The 17124-nt window shown below is 41.8% G+C and overlaps 1 protein-coding gene across 12 annotated transcripts in view; it reads left to right on the top strand.

The window, feature by feature from the left end:
• The window catches only part of MYO9A (myosin IXA), a 137780-nt gene that overhangs the window by 108192 nt on the left and 12464 nt on the right, over positions 1-17124 (top strand). For all 12 annotated transcript variants that reach the window (XM_088656529.1, XM_088656530.1, XM_035132342.3 and 9 more), the window contains 10 exons: positions 3860-3972; positions 5781-5938; positions 6827-7035; positions 8176-8292; positions 8984-9172; positions 10515-10562; positions 11962-12073; positions 12634-12695; positions 16052-16244; positions 16940-17068. In XM_088656529.1, the coding sequence (XP_088512655.1) occupies positions 3860-3972; positions 5781-5938; positions 6827-7035; positions 8176-8292; positions 8984-9172; positions 10515-10562; positions 11962-12073; positions 12634-12695; positions 16052-16244; positions 16940-17068 (1330 nt within the window). The remainder of the gene's footprint in view (positions 1-3859; positions 3973-5780; positions 5939-6826; positions 7036-8175; positions 8293-8983; positions 9173-10514; positions 10563-11961; positions 12074-12633; positions 12696-16051; positions 16245-16939; positions 17069-17124) is intronic.

The raw sequence follows: 17124 nt of genomic DNA, 5'->3' as shown, positions 1-17124 counted from the left end.
CACGTCAAAGTGCAAATAGATAAATAGGAACCGCTACAGCGGGAAGGTAAACGGCGTTTCCGTGTGCTGCTCTGGTTCGCCAGAAGCGGCTGTGTCATGCTGGCCACATGACCTGGAAGCTGTACGCCGGCTCCCTCGGCCAATAATGCGAGATGAGCGCCGCAACCCCAGAGTTGGTCACGACTGGACCTAATGGTCAGGGGTCCCTTTACCTTTACCTTTACCACTGGTAGGGAGTATTGTTCAAAACGGGGGCTACATTCCCTCATGGACAACCTTCTGGGGTCACAATGCCAGTGGTGGGCAGGACCAAAGGCCAAAAGTGAGCAGAGCAAAAGATATGACTCTTACTTTTGTACAATAGGTTGCATTCCAGCCACACACGTCAAGAGGTTTTTATAAACCCATACACACTCCCTAATAATAATAATAATAATAATAATAATAATAATAATAATAATTATTATTTATACCCCGCCCATCTGGCTGTTTGGTCAGACTCGTGTTGATAGCTTCGAGAACACTGTCCAATATGTCAAAGCATATTCGGTTCAGTGCGGGGTTGAATTGTGCAAATATTTTTTCCCAGACTGCCCACCTCCTTTCCACTCCCCTTTTAATTAATTTCTTTTTTAAAACAACAACAACTATAGTCAGTCTTTTTTGCCAAGCACATAAAGCAGAATGCACATGAGTTAAATGTCCGTAAATTACAGGCTTACTCTACTATTTTACTGAGGGTAACCGGAACAAAAGCAGTGTATAATATTATATATACATTATATAATTTTTGGAGAAATAGACTTCAGGCCTGGTCCACAGCAACTATACAAGGGAAAAACTCATTCACAACCACATAGCCAATCAGAACTCTAGATTGAAGAATCAAAGCATTCTGAGTGGTTGCTAGGCAACACAACAGCTCTCTTGCTTGACAGTTTAAGAGCCAATACCAGGCGGACCATTTGGATCCCTTCCAGTCAGGATTCAGGATTCAGGCCTCATCATGCCTTGGTGGCACTGGTCGATGACCTCTGGCAGCCGAGGAACAAGGGTGAGAGCTGTTTCCTAGTTCTGCTGGATCTCTCAGCGGCTTTTGACACCATCGACCATAACATCCTTCTGGATCGTCTAGAGGGGTTGGGAGCGGGGGGCACTGTCATACAGTGGTTCTGCTCCTTCTTCCTGGGCCATGTTCAGAAAGTGGTGGTGGGGGGATGAGTGTTCAGACCCCTGGGCTCTCACTTGTGGGGTGCCTCAGGGTTCTGTCCTCTCCCCCATGCTTTTCAACATCTAGATGCAGCCGCTGGGAGAGATCATCAGGGGGTTTGGGCTGGGTGTTCATCAGTATGTGGACGATACCCAGCTCTACCTCTCTTTCAAAACAGAACTAGTGAAGGTGGTGAAGGTCCTGTGTGAGTGTCTGGAGGCGGTTGGAGGATGGATGCCGGCTAACAGATTGAGGTTGAATCCTGACAAGACAGAAGTACTGTTTGTGGGGGACAGGAAGCGGGCAGGTGTGGAGGACTTCCTGGTCCTGAATGGGGTAACTGTGCCCCTGAAGGACCAGGTGCGCAGCCTGGGAGTCATTTTGGACTCACAGCTGTCCATGGAGGCACAGGTCAATTCTGTGGCCAGGGCAGCTGTTTATCAGCTCCATCTGGTACACAGGCTGAGAACCTACCTGCCCGCAGACTGTCTCGCCAGAGTGGTGCATGCTCTAGTTATCTCTCGCTTGGATGTGGGGCTACCTTTGAAGGTGACCCGGAAACTACAACTACCGTAATCCAGAATGCCGTAGACTGGGAGCAGCTGCTGAGACCACATAACACTGGTCTTGAAAGATCTACATTGGCTCCCAGTACATTTCCAAGCACAATTCAAAGTGTTGGTGCTGACCTTTAAAGCCCTAAATGGCCTTGGTCCAGTATACTTGAAGGAGCGTCTCCACCCCCATCGTTCTGCCCGGACATTGAGGTCCAGTGCTGAGGGCCTTCTGGCAGTTCCCTCGCTGTGAGAAGCCAAGTTCCAGGGAACCAGGCAGAGGGCCTTTTCGGTAGTGGCACCTGCCCTGTGGAACGCCCTCCCACCAGATGTCAAAGAGAAAAACAACTACCAGACTTTTAGAAGACATCTGAAGGCAGCCCTGTTTAGGGAAGCTTTTAATGTTTAATAGATTATTGTATTTTAATATTCTGTTGCGAGCTGCCCAGAGTGGCTGGGGAAACCCAGCCAGATGGGCAGGGTATAAATAATAAATTATTATTATTATTATTATTATTCAGTCAAAAAACGACTTCAATAAGTAGTTCAAGATGCTGGCTTTTCTTAATTGGGTAACTGTAGTTGCTTGTTTCAAATGCAGTGGGAAACTAGTTGATTGAAGACTTTCTGGCTTTTCACAAGTGATCACATTTGGACTGCTGTGTACAGTTCCGGTTACCACAGTTCAAAAATGATATTTTAGAACTGGAAAAGGTGTGGGAAAAACTCAAAAGATTGTGGGCAATTGCTCTATATGGAAAGGTTATCATGTTTGGGGATCTTTACTTTCTATTTAAAATGTGAGTGAGAAAAGTATGATAGTGGTATGCAAAATTATGTGTGGAGGAAAACGATAGTGATGTATTTTTCCCTTGTAATACGAGGCCCCAGGACCATCCAGTGAAGCTGAATGGTGAGAAATCTGGGACATACAGGGGAAAAAATACTACTTTGCACAAAAATCTACATGATGTGGTGATGCCCACCAGCTTAGCTGATTTTTAAAGGGAATCGGACAAATTAATGGAGGCTAAGACTTACAGTGACAGCTCATCATGAGGGCCACGGGGAACAGGAGAGGGCTTTTGCTCTCGCATCCTACTTCTGGTCTTCCCAGAGGCATCTGGTTGGCCACAATGGCAAACAGGATGTTGGGCTAGATAGATTTCTCAGGGATTTCAGCAGGGATTTCTCAGGCACAAGTACAAGTCTTGTTCCTGTATCATCTTACTAAACCAAGTTAAGTTCATGGGACAAGGCAGTGCATATGGCAACTCTGGGAGGACAGACAGGCTAGCTATGTCTTATTGCTGATTCATACAGGTATCTATGCACAGTGAACTTCTGCCTGCAGGTCTCACCTGGCCTGAGTTGACTATTAAGTCCAGAAACGGGAGAGGGGGGCATTATTTCATTGTTGTTCTTTAGCAATGTTACTATTGCTTCAATGTTACTGTTGGAACTGAACATTCACAGCCCACTGATTTTTGACTGTAGGGAGAACTCCAGCTCTTCTCCCTTCCTTTCCCTTATCTAGCCCTACACTCAATCTCATCAGGAAAAAAAATCATTTACAATAAACTGCTTTGTGTTCATTTCTCATATCTGAATTTCCAGTAACCTGCTAGACACCCCACCCCCAACCTCGCTGTGCCTGGAAAAGTTGCTATAGCAAACCTCTCTACCATAATCCATAATCACATCTTATAAGGAGGGTGTGAAGCATTTTCGGAAGTATAACAGGCACCATCTGGCAGCTTCCGAAAATACATCAGACAGAAAATAAACATGGAGCTCCTTGCTGTTTTCTCTGCTATTGACTTTCTGAGCCAATAGTGGCAGGCGACTGATGTACTGCATATTCCTTCCCTCTGTAACAAGGGACCTGTAGATGTTTTCCTTATATAGCTGGTTCTTTGGCAACCAAGCCAGAAGTCAAGGCAAACCATTTTCCCTCCAAGTTTATCTTTCATAGTGAGTTGTATTCTCTGCAGCAGCTTAAATATCTACACCGTTATAAGATGATTGTATATCCTTACAATATCCAGCAACCTTGTGGGTTCTGAAGTATTTATTGTGCTTCTAATTGTTGCAGCTGCTACAACGATTCTCTTCAAATGAAGGCCAAACAACACTTCACAAAACAATGTCTCAAGGAGAGATTGGAAAACTGGCAGCTGCACAGAAGACTGCAGCTGCAGATGGAAGGTATAAAATGTCTAGCCAAAAGAAAGGGGGAGATCCTGAGTTAATTGCTTCTAATTTTCTTTTTCCTTCATATCTGCATTTTATTTCCTGGATGTTTGGACAAATTTCAAAAAGCCATTCCATTCATCTATATATTTTGCTTTCTCGTTTGCATAAAAGATTATACATTTTGGAGGGTGGATTTGGTGCAGATTCCATCCTAGAGCTTCCTGGTGGCATAAACCCAATTATGAAATGGACCACCTTCAATTATCCACTTTGCATGGGACTCTCGTGGCAGGAGAGGGCTCGTGGGGGGGAGGTAGAAGAAGGGGGAGAATATGTTATATATGTCTTGCTTTATTGTGTAAAATTAATAAACATTATTTTTTAAAAAAGGAATTGGTGCAGATAACATATTTGACTGTATGATTCCATTTGCGGAGTTAGTTCTCATGAGATGATGAGAAATGCATCTGCATGGAATAGAGCTGTAATTGGAATGCTCAGCACAAGAGATCCCGTGGGTTGTAGGATGTTACAGGATTTAGTTCAAACAGTTAACCCAGGAGTAATTGTTCATTAAAATCAATCTGTAATTTAAGGTGAATCTGAATGACCAGAAGCATTGTCTACAATAACTTTGTACCACCTTGTTTTCACAACTAATGTGTTTTCTGTATATGAGGAGTTATTTTGTAAAGGAGGCTTTTCACAGGCTTTTCACTGTTTGTTTCTAAGGGTTAAGGAAGCAGTTATTAGCAAAGGAAAGCATGATCATGGCATGGCAGAGACTTTTGAGTCTCTGGTGATACAGGAGATTGAGTGCAGTAACAATACAGCAACATAGAAAAATGAACAGTGTAAACTAACACTGCCTTGCAAAGTTTCTTAAAACTCATAGGAAGCCTCTGAGGAGAAACTGTATGAGTGACTATTTCAGACATTCCACACAAGTAACGAAAGAAGGGAAGGATTGCAAGTCATTAACACTATTACTTGCAATGTCTGAAGCTGTTCTCAGCTAAAGCAAAAGTTAATTGACTGCCAAATCTATTCTTATAGTCTCCAGCACCTTTGGAAGAATGGGAAGAAAGTGTATTGCCAACTCTGGTTATAATGCTTTATAGTGATTGGCTGGAATTTGATGGGAAAGGCAAGACCATCTTTTGGTCCCACTAAAAGATGCACAAAAATATGATAGGTGGGGCAGAAAGAGATCCTCTCTTCCTCTGTAGAGACCTGCATCACACTTCAAGTACCTTAGCTGTACTACAAGTTGTACTACAAAGGTTGCATTTAATTCCAGGCTGGAAATTAAAGCAACCCGACCTTGTTGGAGGATACAGATTACTAAATTCTATATAAAAGAAATGAACTCTCACTTTCTAGTAGCAGGCAACATTCTGTAATGTGCTATTTAAGCACCGTAGCATTAGTTGCCTTGGATGCTTGACAAATCTTCCTGAGAGCTCATGACTTATCTAAGGGCCAATTCAGAAGCATGTAATTGAGATGAGAAGAATGCCGTTAACCACATTTTTAAAAGCCTTTCTGATAGGGGTTTTTTGTTTTACATGGGGGTGCTGTCAAACAAATCCCATATTTAAAAGCTGATCTCATGAAGCCTTTCTATGAAGCTGAGTGTAATGCAATGTGGAATTGATTTAACAGGGTTGAATATTCATACTTGCATTACTTTCCTCCTATTTTCCAAGTAACAATTAGAAAATGTTTAGGAAGGGATATTTGCATTGCAATAAGCAGGTACGGAATAAAACTGGCAGCCTGACTTGAAGTAATTTCTCTTTTCATTTGCCTTTTATCAGGCCTCAGAGAGCCAAGATGAGATTTTGGGGGAAAGGGAGACAAGTTGAGAAGAAGACCCACAGGGAGAAGCTTGCTACCCAGTCAGAGCTGTTGGAGTTGCATTCTGATCAAGATGCACCAGGAAGAGAGATTATTTCAGGTCTACAACATGAAGAAGGTAAGAGAAATGGCACTATTGCATTTTTATGCAAATTTCAGGTAGCGAGAGGTTACACACGAGATACAGAGGGGAAAAATAAGCAGTGAGGCAAAAAGGTTTGTGTGTATTGGATTTCAAATCACTTTTGTTTATGGGGGGGGGATCATGACATAGGTGCTTGATACAGGGTGACTGCAGACAACCCTTTGCAAATCATAATGTGCCGCTTGGTAAGCTAGTTGTCTCTCTTGTAAGTAGTAAGGAGAAACTTTCCCAATGGTTGCAGATGCACTGTGCAAAGTTACCTCTTGGCAGCTGTATTTAGTATTTGCCCATAATTTGCCTTAGATTTCTAAGAATAATCCTGACAATGTAGTGGGTGGGAATCCTTTGGGCATGCAGCAGCTTCTTGTGCACACATCAAGGTTCCAGGGGCATAAAGAACCTTTGAACTGGAGCATTGATGCTTGCAAAAAACACAGAAGGAATGGAGAATGTTCAAAGAATATTTATTGAACAATGGTATATCTGAAACCCTAATAGCAGATATAGGCTGAACCTGGTACAAATAGGAAGAAATGAAACGATAAGTAGATATTCATAAATGTGCGATAAAATAAGAAAAATACAAACTACAGAGAGAATAATTGGAATCATTGCTTTTATGGTCATTCTTTTTTTTTTGCTCACATCTTTTTCATTATGTATCTTTGATTTTGTAATTTTTGTGTTAATTTTTATATTTCATATACCTTTTGTGTGTACTTTTTCTTTTTCCTAACCTTGTTTCTGTATTTTAAAACATTAAAATAATAAATAATTTATATAAAAAAGATGCTTGCAATATATGTCTGAGCTGGAAAACCCTGCTGCTTGATGTGACATGCATTACTTTGCACTTTTTAGAGATGACACCCCCAAGGAGTCCTGAGTTGTCTGGCATCTATCGAAGGGAATGTAAGGAGAATAAAGAGCCATCTCCCAAGGTGAAGCGAAAGCGCAGCCTGAAAATCAGCAATGTGACAATGGAACCTGCACAGTGGCAGAATGACGCTCTACAGATCATAACCAGCGTCAGTGACTTGAAAAGCATGGATGAGTTCCTCTTGAAAAAGGTAACCAAACTTTAAAAATGGACAGCCCAAGAGTCCTGCATCTCATATCTTTTATAGAGAAAAATTATAAAGGCGCAGCCATTAGCCATTATAACTATATTATGAAGGCAACTGAATTCCAATTAGGCTGCAAAAGCTGGGTGGAATGCACTTATTGCCTGTAGCCCTGTTTTGTGCTTTTCTTGACTTTGTGGGGAACAAGAAGCTAGACTAGATTGATCTGATAGCTGGATCAAGCAGAGCTCTTAAGTTATAAATAAGTAGAATTGCTTATAAGATGGTCTTTTAATTGTGGGTATCTTACCATTCTATGACAGGTCGCTTCCGCCTCACAGCGGAGGCATGTTGTGCTTTGGCCTCCCGGGCACACTTCCTCCCACCTCAGTGTTGGCGGGACAATGTCCCGCATCACAGCAAGGTGTCCTAGCCACATCACAGCACCGAGCACCCAATCAGGAGGCTCGGGGGCGTGGCCAGGATGATTTAAACCCCTGCGCAACGCCATTTCATTCCCTTTAGAACTCTGATATTGCAGTGAGGATGCAGGTGCACTGTGCCTCTGTTTCCTTATGGTACAGAAACACACTTCTTGTGCATTGTTGCAGGACCTCTTGTCATTGAGGCGGGGACCACCAGTGTTGTGGGGCTGGAGGGCAGGTACCTCTCCTCACCCCATAATAGCATCTCCAAGTGCATTTCTTAATCTTCAGAGGTGTGCAGGCATTCACTTTATATGCAAGAAAGTTAAGAAATGCTCTCAAAGTCCCCCTTTGGCATGGGGCTAAGTCTACTCCCTACCCCTAGTGAGAACAAGTTTAGCTCCATTTCAGCTGTGTCCGAAGTGTCCCAAATACCATATTTACTTGAATGGTAATGCACACTTTTTTGGCCAAATTAAGTTGTGAAAATTAGGGTGTGCATTAGATTTGATGGCGCATTTACATTCGCCAGCAAATAATTTTTTTGTTTAAAGGTTTTGAAAATTCAGTTGCGTATTAGATTTGATGGCACATTCGATTCATGTAAATACAGTAGCTCACACCAGAGCATGATGGAATTAACCTCTGCCTCTCATGTTCTTTTGCTCATTAGCTATTGAAATTTAATGATATGGTTTAACTTTATTCTGTTGTTTCACAGATGAATGATCTTGATAGTGAGGACTGCCAAAAGGACACTCTGGTGGATGTTGTCTTTAAAAAAGCCTTGAAAGAATTCCGACAAAATATCCTCAGTTTCTACTCATCAGCTTTGGCAGTAAGTTGCAGGGTGACTATGTTATGAGGTGAAGAGCTTTAGATTGTAGGCTCTTGGTTGCTACCAAGTTTCAAAACTTTTCAGAATCCTTGAAATTTCTCATTATTATTGCATACCAGGGTGACACATTAGCTCTCTAAAAAGGGGGAAGTGGATTAAGGTTGACTACAGCTCATGGTTTGTCTAGAGCAGGGGTAGTCAACCTTTTTATACCTACTGCCCACTAATGCATCTTTCTTGATGGTAAAATTTCCTTACCACCCACCAGTGCTCAATGGAAGGAGGATTCAGCTTGTGCCGTTGATCCCCCTCCTCTCCTACTGCCTACCTAGAATCCTGAAACGACCACTAGTGGGCGGTAGGGACCAGGTTGACAACCCCTGGTGTAGAGCAAGAAAACCCATGAATCCAGTTGTGGACATAGTGGCTTAGTTCACAGCAGTGTGGCGGCAGCAGGACTAGAGGGAGGAGCAAAGTGGCTGCAATCTTCTGTTCATCTAGGTGATAACAATATTAAGAACAAGCAAAGCTAATTAAGTTTATTACTTATAATTTGTGTTTGCACTGTTGCTGTACTGTTGTTGAGCTTTGATTTAAACTAATACTTGCTTTGTATCACAATATAAAAATAAATAAATTTGAAATGTTGCAGATCGAGAGAAATCCACATTCACTTCTTTGTTCTTTATAGATGGGTGATGGAAACTGCATCCGGTACAAAGACCTGCATGCCCTCTTTGAACAGATTCTAGAGAAAACAATGAGACTTGAACAGAGAGACTGGCATGAATCGCCTGTCCGGGTCTGGGTCAATACCTTCAAGGTGTTTTTGGATGAATATATGACAGAATATATGCCTTCGAATTGTACTGCCTTAAAGGTAAACTGGCCTGGCACATCCTACCAAATGATTACTCTTACATCCCACTGGAATAAGGATCACATTCTTTTTCTGTACCTTAAGAGCCTCCCTCTTGTGACCTTACTGCCTCTTAAAGCTTTGTTTTGTAGAAAGGGCATTTGTTGCTGAGGTCCTGGCACAAACCACTTTGCAGTTTAATATCTTTCATAGTCTCCCTAATTAGTATGTTAAATAACAAATGCAATTTGAAAAGGTTAGCTTGCAGTAATCAACACAAAATTAAGACCAAGAAGCATCAGTGTGAGGTGAGAAGGTGAAGTGCAGAAGGAGACAAGGCAGTGTGTGCATACCTGAGGAGCAGCAACGGCCAATCCAGAGCTCCCTCAACCTCAGTGCTACCTCACCCCATCCCAGTGAGCAGTGGCATTACCCCCAGAAGACTGCAGCTTTAGCCACACAAACAACACTCCACTATTGCAGAGCATAATGCTTTGCTAGAGATGGACATCTCTTTTTCCTGGTAAAACCTTTGTGCTTGGGGACTGCTCTTCTCTAGAAAAGCACATGGATGAAGATAATTTTTGCAAGCTATTGACTGTATCCTTCATTAGACCTACACAGAATAGGCCCATTGAAATTAATGAACACAACTAACTTAGGTCCATTAATTTCAGTGGGTCTACTTTGAATAGAACTTAGTTGCAGGGCCAGCCCACCCATGAGGCTAGGTGAGGTGACTGCCTCAGGTGTCAGGATTTACGGAGGCAGCAGATCCCGATACAGACCTTCCCTCACTCCTTCCCTGGCAGGGAGGGGGACATCATTTGGGTGTCTGCCGCAGGTGCCAAAATGTATTGGGCCAGCCCTGCTTAGTTGAATACAATCTCATAATTGTACACCTGTGTGCTCACATCTTTTTAATGGCTGCCATTCTAGAATGGAGCCAAGTCTCTTGGACAGAGCTGGAAGCATGGAAAAATATGCAAAGGGCAGTTGTTAGTACTAAAGCAGTCAGGGCAGGATTGTTTTTTTATTTGCCCCTTTGTTGGATTTCTTTTTAAAGGTACCGGTATCACCATGGCAGCAGGATTCTAGACTCCTCCAACCACCTCAGAGTTAATTGAGCAGTGTCTTAGGAATGCTAGAGGTTTGAAGGCTTGAAGTGAAATCACAGAGGGATGTACTGGGCAGGGGAGAAGCATTATATGAGATACCAAATCTCCATCTGACATTAATTGGGCCCTTGAAAAGTGCTTGTGAAGGATTGAAAGTTGCATGAGGATGCAGAATGAACCATAGGGGTAACTGGGAGAACAGATTCTGAACCTGTTAATTTCTGATTTTGCTACTTCTGTTTCAGGTAACCAAAACAGAAAGAAAAAAGAGAAGGAAGAAGGAAGCAGATGTTGTAAGTTGAAAACTTTCTTCTTTCATTGTTTAGTTTAAATGCATTATTTTGCACCAAGTATTTAGGAAGGTCTATTCCAGGAGTAGGGAACCTGTGGCTCTCCAGATGTTGCTAGACTACAACTTACATCACCCTTGACCATTGGCATTGCTGACTGGGGCTGATGGGGGTTATATGTGCGAAGGGCACCAGGTTCCTCACCCCAGGTCTATTCCCCCATAATGAACTCAAACACTACGACTACTGGTCCACAAGTTCATTAGATTTTGCTTGTGTGCCGCTTGAATCCTATTGGCTTTTACTGTCGGAATGCAAGCACATCATTCTACTTTGATATAACAGTCATAGAATGGCTGATAATTTTGTATGAGCCAAAGCTGAAGCTAGGAGTCACTTAACAGGCCATGGGTCCTGAACAAAAAAGTTATATTCTTGTAGTCATAAAGTGCTTTTATATATTTCAGAAATTAAGCAATCAGCTCTGTAACAGTTGTGCCACCTAGTGAAACAACCCAGAGTTATAGATCAGGAACACATCTTAACAAAGCATGGTTTTTGTTAATTTTACAGTGGCTATAAGACAGCTTTCACCAACTTGGTGTCCTCCAGTGCCAAGTGTTTGGGAGTTGTAGTCATAACATCTGGAGGGTACCAGGTTGGCAAAGGCTTCTGTGGGATAATGTACTAACTGTGTGTGTGGACACACATTGGTAATCTTAACTGAAATATGTAGAACATTGGGGCTTGCCTTTATGGACAATGGGATTCATAGTTCAATTTACTTCACTCTGCTTTTGGTGCTTATCCGAGTAACACTCTTCACATTAACTTGGCTGTGGTTGAATTTATAGATTTGCTTGCCCTAACAGCTATTTTTAGAATGAACTACAGACTGCAATTAGTTCACTTTATAATTTGAATCATTAGACTACTGTCCCGCTGTTGGAACAACCCAGATCTTGCTCAGCATCATTACTAATGACAAGAAAATTGGCGCTCCCCAGTCGTACATTCCCTCATGAACTAAGATATGACAGTGGGAGAATATCAAAATCTCATAAATCTAATTATGAGCATCAGGGACTAGGATTCTCTGCCAGTACTCTGCTGATACTTTCTAATGGTTGTAACTTTCTGGGACAGCCACAGGGTTGGATGGATTATGAGTCCGATCATGTAGGACATTTTTATATGTTAAATTATTTGGCATGCCACATGCATTCTGGGAGTCAGGGAGCCAGCAGGGCCAAGAATGCGCTTTTAGCATTCCACCCAAACAGTGAAATAGCAGCTGTCTGAAATGCTTTGGTATAGCTTAGTTTAGCTTTTTAGCAGAAGAGTAAACACTCAAATCTGTTTTCAGCTGTCAATGAATGTCAAACTGATTTTTTTCTTGTAGGTAGAAGAACATAATGGTCACATTTTTAAGGCCACTCAGTACAGCATTCCCACTTACTGTGAATTCTGTTCCTCCCTGATATGGATCATGGACAAGGCCTCTGTTTGTAAATGTAAGCATGAAGTGTTTACTCTTACTGATTTACTATGTACTCTTCCCATCTGCACTTTTTCCTACCCTTTTTAAAGGTTCTTCCCCCCCCCCAATAGACACTTGTCTTGGATCCAAAAAGCATATAGTGACTATTTGCACGTGAAAGTTTCCACTGTTTTCCCTCTTTGAAATCAGTCAGAAAAAGCAGCAGCAAGTTGTAGTGTACAAACAAGCCATATTTATACCATGCTATTTCCCAATATTAGAATTATGTGTCCAGTTCCTAAAATTCACCCTGCACTGTCCTCTGCTTACCCCTTAAATGACACAAAAGTAGTTCAGAATGGGCACAGGTCAGCTCTACAGTCTGTTGCCAACAGTGAACACCAGAAGGTTGCATGTTCTGAAGGCCCTCCAGGTTTTAAATCCTGCATTTGCCCCATAGTTCTAATGCTGGAGGGAATCAGCAGGTGTGATGGGGTGCTCAACCAATTCCCCCCCTTTTAAATGCTTTCCTGTAAATATCAGTCACAACACAGCAGCATTCAAGTGTATTAATTGTTGTGTTCCTGATTTCAGTATGCAAGCATGCTTGCCACAGAAAGTGCTGCCTGAGGACCACAACCAAGTGCCCCAAAAAGGTACGGTTTCTTTCATCTTCAGCTTGCAGTGGTTTTTCAATATTCCCTGATATAACTTGCATTATTGGATTGTGAAGGACCTCAATTTTTGGTATGGAAAATCCAGATTGCTATGGCAAAGTGAGTCTTCTGCTAGGCTCTCGTCTTCAAATCTGCAGCATAGGTTCTTTGTCACTTATCACATGGAGGAGGCTGTTCATATCTTCCTAGAAACTCACAGTTTATGGAAAATGCAGGACTTGTGTTGCAACTGCCATAACAATATTGATTTTCTAAGGCCCTTACTATAACTTAAGTGCCTTAGTATTGACCATTTGGTTCCATGGCACCCACTAATTTTATACTCCTAGTTTCCAGATAAATGAGTAATGGATATGAAAATAAGGAAAATTAATTTAGTTGCTGGCCTACCTCTAAACTGTTCCTTTTCAATTTCTGTGTTTAGTTCATTCAGTCAGTGGCTGGTGTGACTTTGGGTAATGTATTCGGATGTAGCATGGGCAAAACTGTGATATTTGAGATATCCTTTGAGATATTCTCAGGGTATATGTTTTGTGGACCAGGGTAACTAACTCTTTCTGTATGTAACTAGCAGTCTTTTTCTTTTCACTGTGAAGCCTGGAAATACATTTGGATGTATTTCTTTGAAGCCATTTTGGTTTACATTGTCCCTGGTCTGCCCGACCCAACCCTTCATCCCCCGGATTGTGCATGTGCTGTGTTGTGAATAAACCGGATTTGCACAATTTCTGATAAACTGTAGATGATAGGTCATACACAGTTTTAGGGTACCAATTACTCGAAAATAAATAGGGTTTTATTTTTCTAATAAATAGTAAGGTAAAGGTAAAGGGACCCCAGACCATTAGGTCCAGTCGTGACCAACTCTGGGGTTGCGGCGCTCATCTCGCATTATTGGCCGAGGGAGCCGGCGTACAGCTTCCAGGTCATGTGGCCAGCATGACAAAGCCACTTCTGGCAAACCAGAGCAGCACACAGAGACGCCGTTTACCTTCCCGCTATAGCGGTACCTATTTATCTACTTGCACTTTGCATTCTTTCGAACTGCTGGGTGGGCAGGAGCTGGGACCGAGCAACGGGAGCTCACCCCGTCGCAGGGATTTGAACCGCCAACCTTCTGATCAGCAAGCCCTAGGCTCTGTGGTTTAACCCACAGCGCCACCTGAGTCACATCTAATAAATAGCACAGCCATCTTTAGCTGTTTTGCTGGGCCTAAATTTGCTGGGCCTTCTATCAAAAAATTAGCAAACAAGAAATTAAGGTATTCCATCCAAGTAAAATCTAGATAATGTGGGGTTTTCCCATACTAGAGGCTAAGTGGTTTGCTGCCAGGATCTTGTGCATTAAATGTTTAAATGCAGAAAAAGCAAGCTTAGAAAGAATAATAGTAATGCTGGAACAATTGGCTTGAGATGCTTTTGTTATACTGTTGTGGTATCACTGAGGTTTTATCTTCTTTGAGTCAGGGTTTTCCATTTTAAGAATGTTTCTAGTTTTTTAATGGTTACAGAAAATGTAACATGAAATGTGACATGAAAAGGTTTGTTGAATAATTCAGCCAAATCTCATGACTTCTGTGGCCTTGGGGCCTACCTCGTTATTTGGAAACTTTTTGATTAATACTTCCTGGCAATTTCAGTCTAAAGCAGTATTTTCATATCAGGATGGTGCTTCAATTCAGGAATGTATTGTTATGCCGAGTTTAGAAAATATTAGCGGATCTCAAACTTTCTCTTATTTCCTGGTCACTTCATTTTAGGAGGGTTGCCTTATAAAGAACTATTTCCCTCCTTTTCAGTGGTAGCCTTGTAGCTTTTTAGTGATAGTTTGCAGTGACTGATCATTCTTATGCCATAATAAAGAGTGCTTACAGGGCTGTCACAGCAAAAGATAGACCATGCTGTAATCCTAAGGAAAAGAGTCTGTAATACATTCACCCAGTGTTTGACCCATTTTCTTCAGGTGCATTCCTGCATGGAGAGCCTTACCCAGTGAAAATCACTCCCTTTTTCATGTGTTAATTGTTATGTTGAATGAGAAAAGAAGATAACCAAATGCTGGAAGATCCTGGTGTTGTGTCCCCTTTCTCATTCAGTCCTTGATTGGGAACTCTTTGCACTTGTGATCAAAGCTTGCTTTAAAGCCCTGCACTTTTTTCCTCAGTCAGAAGCTCTTGTCTAGGTGGAAGTGTGGTCTTAACTGTTGGCTGCTGAGTCTTTAAATGGTACAGTATTTTTTTAAAAGCATATCCAGGTCTTCCAGTAGCCTCTCGGACTGTGTCACAGCCTAGTTGTGTTATTTATCTCTGCACTGAGAATTCCTACTGTTCTGCCTTCACCTGCAAAGCTGAGGCTTGTGAAATGGGAGTCCTGCACTTCAGCAAACCAAGCAGTAAAGCCTAGAGAGAAGGGCAGAGTCAGGAGCAGCCTTGGATGGGGACTGCTTTTCAGAGCCATTTTTTTTACTATGGCTCCACTTTTAGCTCTTGAGTTTTACCTTTGCTGTTAACTGGGACTGTGGTGCTGCTGCTATCACAGTGGTGTAAACACAGGAGTATAACAAGAACAACAACTATCTAGGAAAAGGCCTTTCATTGGTCTATGATTCTTATTCATACTATGCAGATTTATAGACTTCTTCACAGTATAAAGCCAATGAAGTAGTGCACAAGATAAAAACAGACTAAAACTAGGTGCTAGGCCAAAAAAAAAATCCTTTATAACTAGCTCTTTGGCCTTTGACGATCTGTGGGCTTTGAGAAGTGGGTGGGATGTCTTTAATGCATTGTTTTTTCCTGAGACTCAAAGTGTTTCCCTATGGGGGTACCACAGAAATAATGTAGTTTGTCAAAGGAGCCATGGACTCAAAAAGGTTGAAAACCTCTGCTTTAATGTGTTCCCTCCCAGATTTAATGGCTCTTTCTAGGGTTGGTTGGTTGGTTGGTTGTAAGTCGCTTTGAATTTCCTTGGCAAGAAAAAGTGACAAACAAATTTAATAAATAAATACATAAATAAATAATAATAAAACGGACAAACACAAATTCTAAAAATAAAATCAATTCAACAAACTCTAAAAACACGCCATCTATATACAAACTGTAAAAGCAACAAAAGAATTTCATCAGATAAGGGTTTGAAAACTCCACAACTGTCTTTCAATACCGTCTCATATGTTTGAAAATTTTGCAATTGCTGTTTCTAAAGCCATGTGCTTCTCTCCTGCTTGAACTTGTTACCAGGATCCATCCTAATGCATCCTGGGTTCACTGAACTGTGGACAGTATTGGTTTGTTGCCTCTTAAAAGATACTGATAACCTCATCTCTGTTCTTCTAGTACGATCCTGAGCTTTCCTCACGGCAATTTGGGGTTGAACTCTCCCGTCTGACCACTGAAGAGCGAACAGTGCCCTTAGTGTTTGAGAAGCTCACCAGCTATATAGAAATGCATGCACTGTACACAGAGGGCATTTACCGGAAATCCGGATCAACCAATAAGATCAAAGAGTTGCGGCAGGGACTGGACACAGGTGAGGAGGCCTTCTGGAAAAGAGGAATCTGTTTCCTCCTGATTATACGTAACACAGATCCACACTGTTTTAGAGCTATAGGCTCAATTTGTACATCACTCCTAATTATGGTTAAGGAAGCTTGACTAGACTTTGGCATAATAGCTGAATTGACAAATAATTTTTGACTATCAGCCAGCAGACCAGAACTGGGAACGTGCTTTGAAGTAAACCATAGTTTGTGCCAGCTTTGGTTCACTGTTTGAACAGATAAACTAAAGCTATGGCCATTGTGTCGTTACCAAGGGCTTGTGGATTATAGAATTGGGTGTGCTGAACATAAGGAAGATGAAAACAGATAAGCAGGTCTTTACAATGCTTTTCTGCATGTTTGCAAGCTTGGAACCTCAAACATTGGTTTGGACTCTAAAATCATAGTTGGCTATGACATTTGAAGTTGACTTTTTGTATCATATATAAGGCTGACAGAGCTCAGTAGTGCCTGACCCATCCCCACACGCAAATCCTTGAAAGCATCCTCTGTGCTGTATCCATATGATTTTGTAACCTGTTCCAAGGAAGAGGGTTTTTGTCTGCCTCAAGCCTCAACTGTTACGTTAGCATAGAGCTGTTGGCTTGATCACTAAGAGGCAAAATATAATTTCCTTCTTAACAATTTTCTTCCACTCTGCTTGCCTCCCTTCTCTTTTAACTAGATATTGAGAGTGTGAATCTTGATGACTACAACATCCATGTCATTGCCAGTGTGTTCAAACAGTGGCTGCGGGATTTACCTAACCCTCTCATGACATTTGAATTTTATGAAGAATTTCTGCGAGCTATGGGTATGAAAATGTGTACTTGCAAATAATGACTGCTAAAAACCTGCACAAAAAAGAAT

The sequence above is a fragment of the Zootoca vivipara genome, chromosome 13, assembly GCF_965207765.1.
Source record: "Zootoca vivipara chromosome 13, rZooViv2.hap1.1, whole genome shotgun sequence".
Lineage (NCBI taxonomy): Eukaryota > Metazoa > Chordata > Lepidosauria > Squamata > Lacertidae > Zootoca > Zootoca vivipara.
This window is presented reverse-complemented; position numbering and strand designations above follow the sequence as displayed.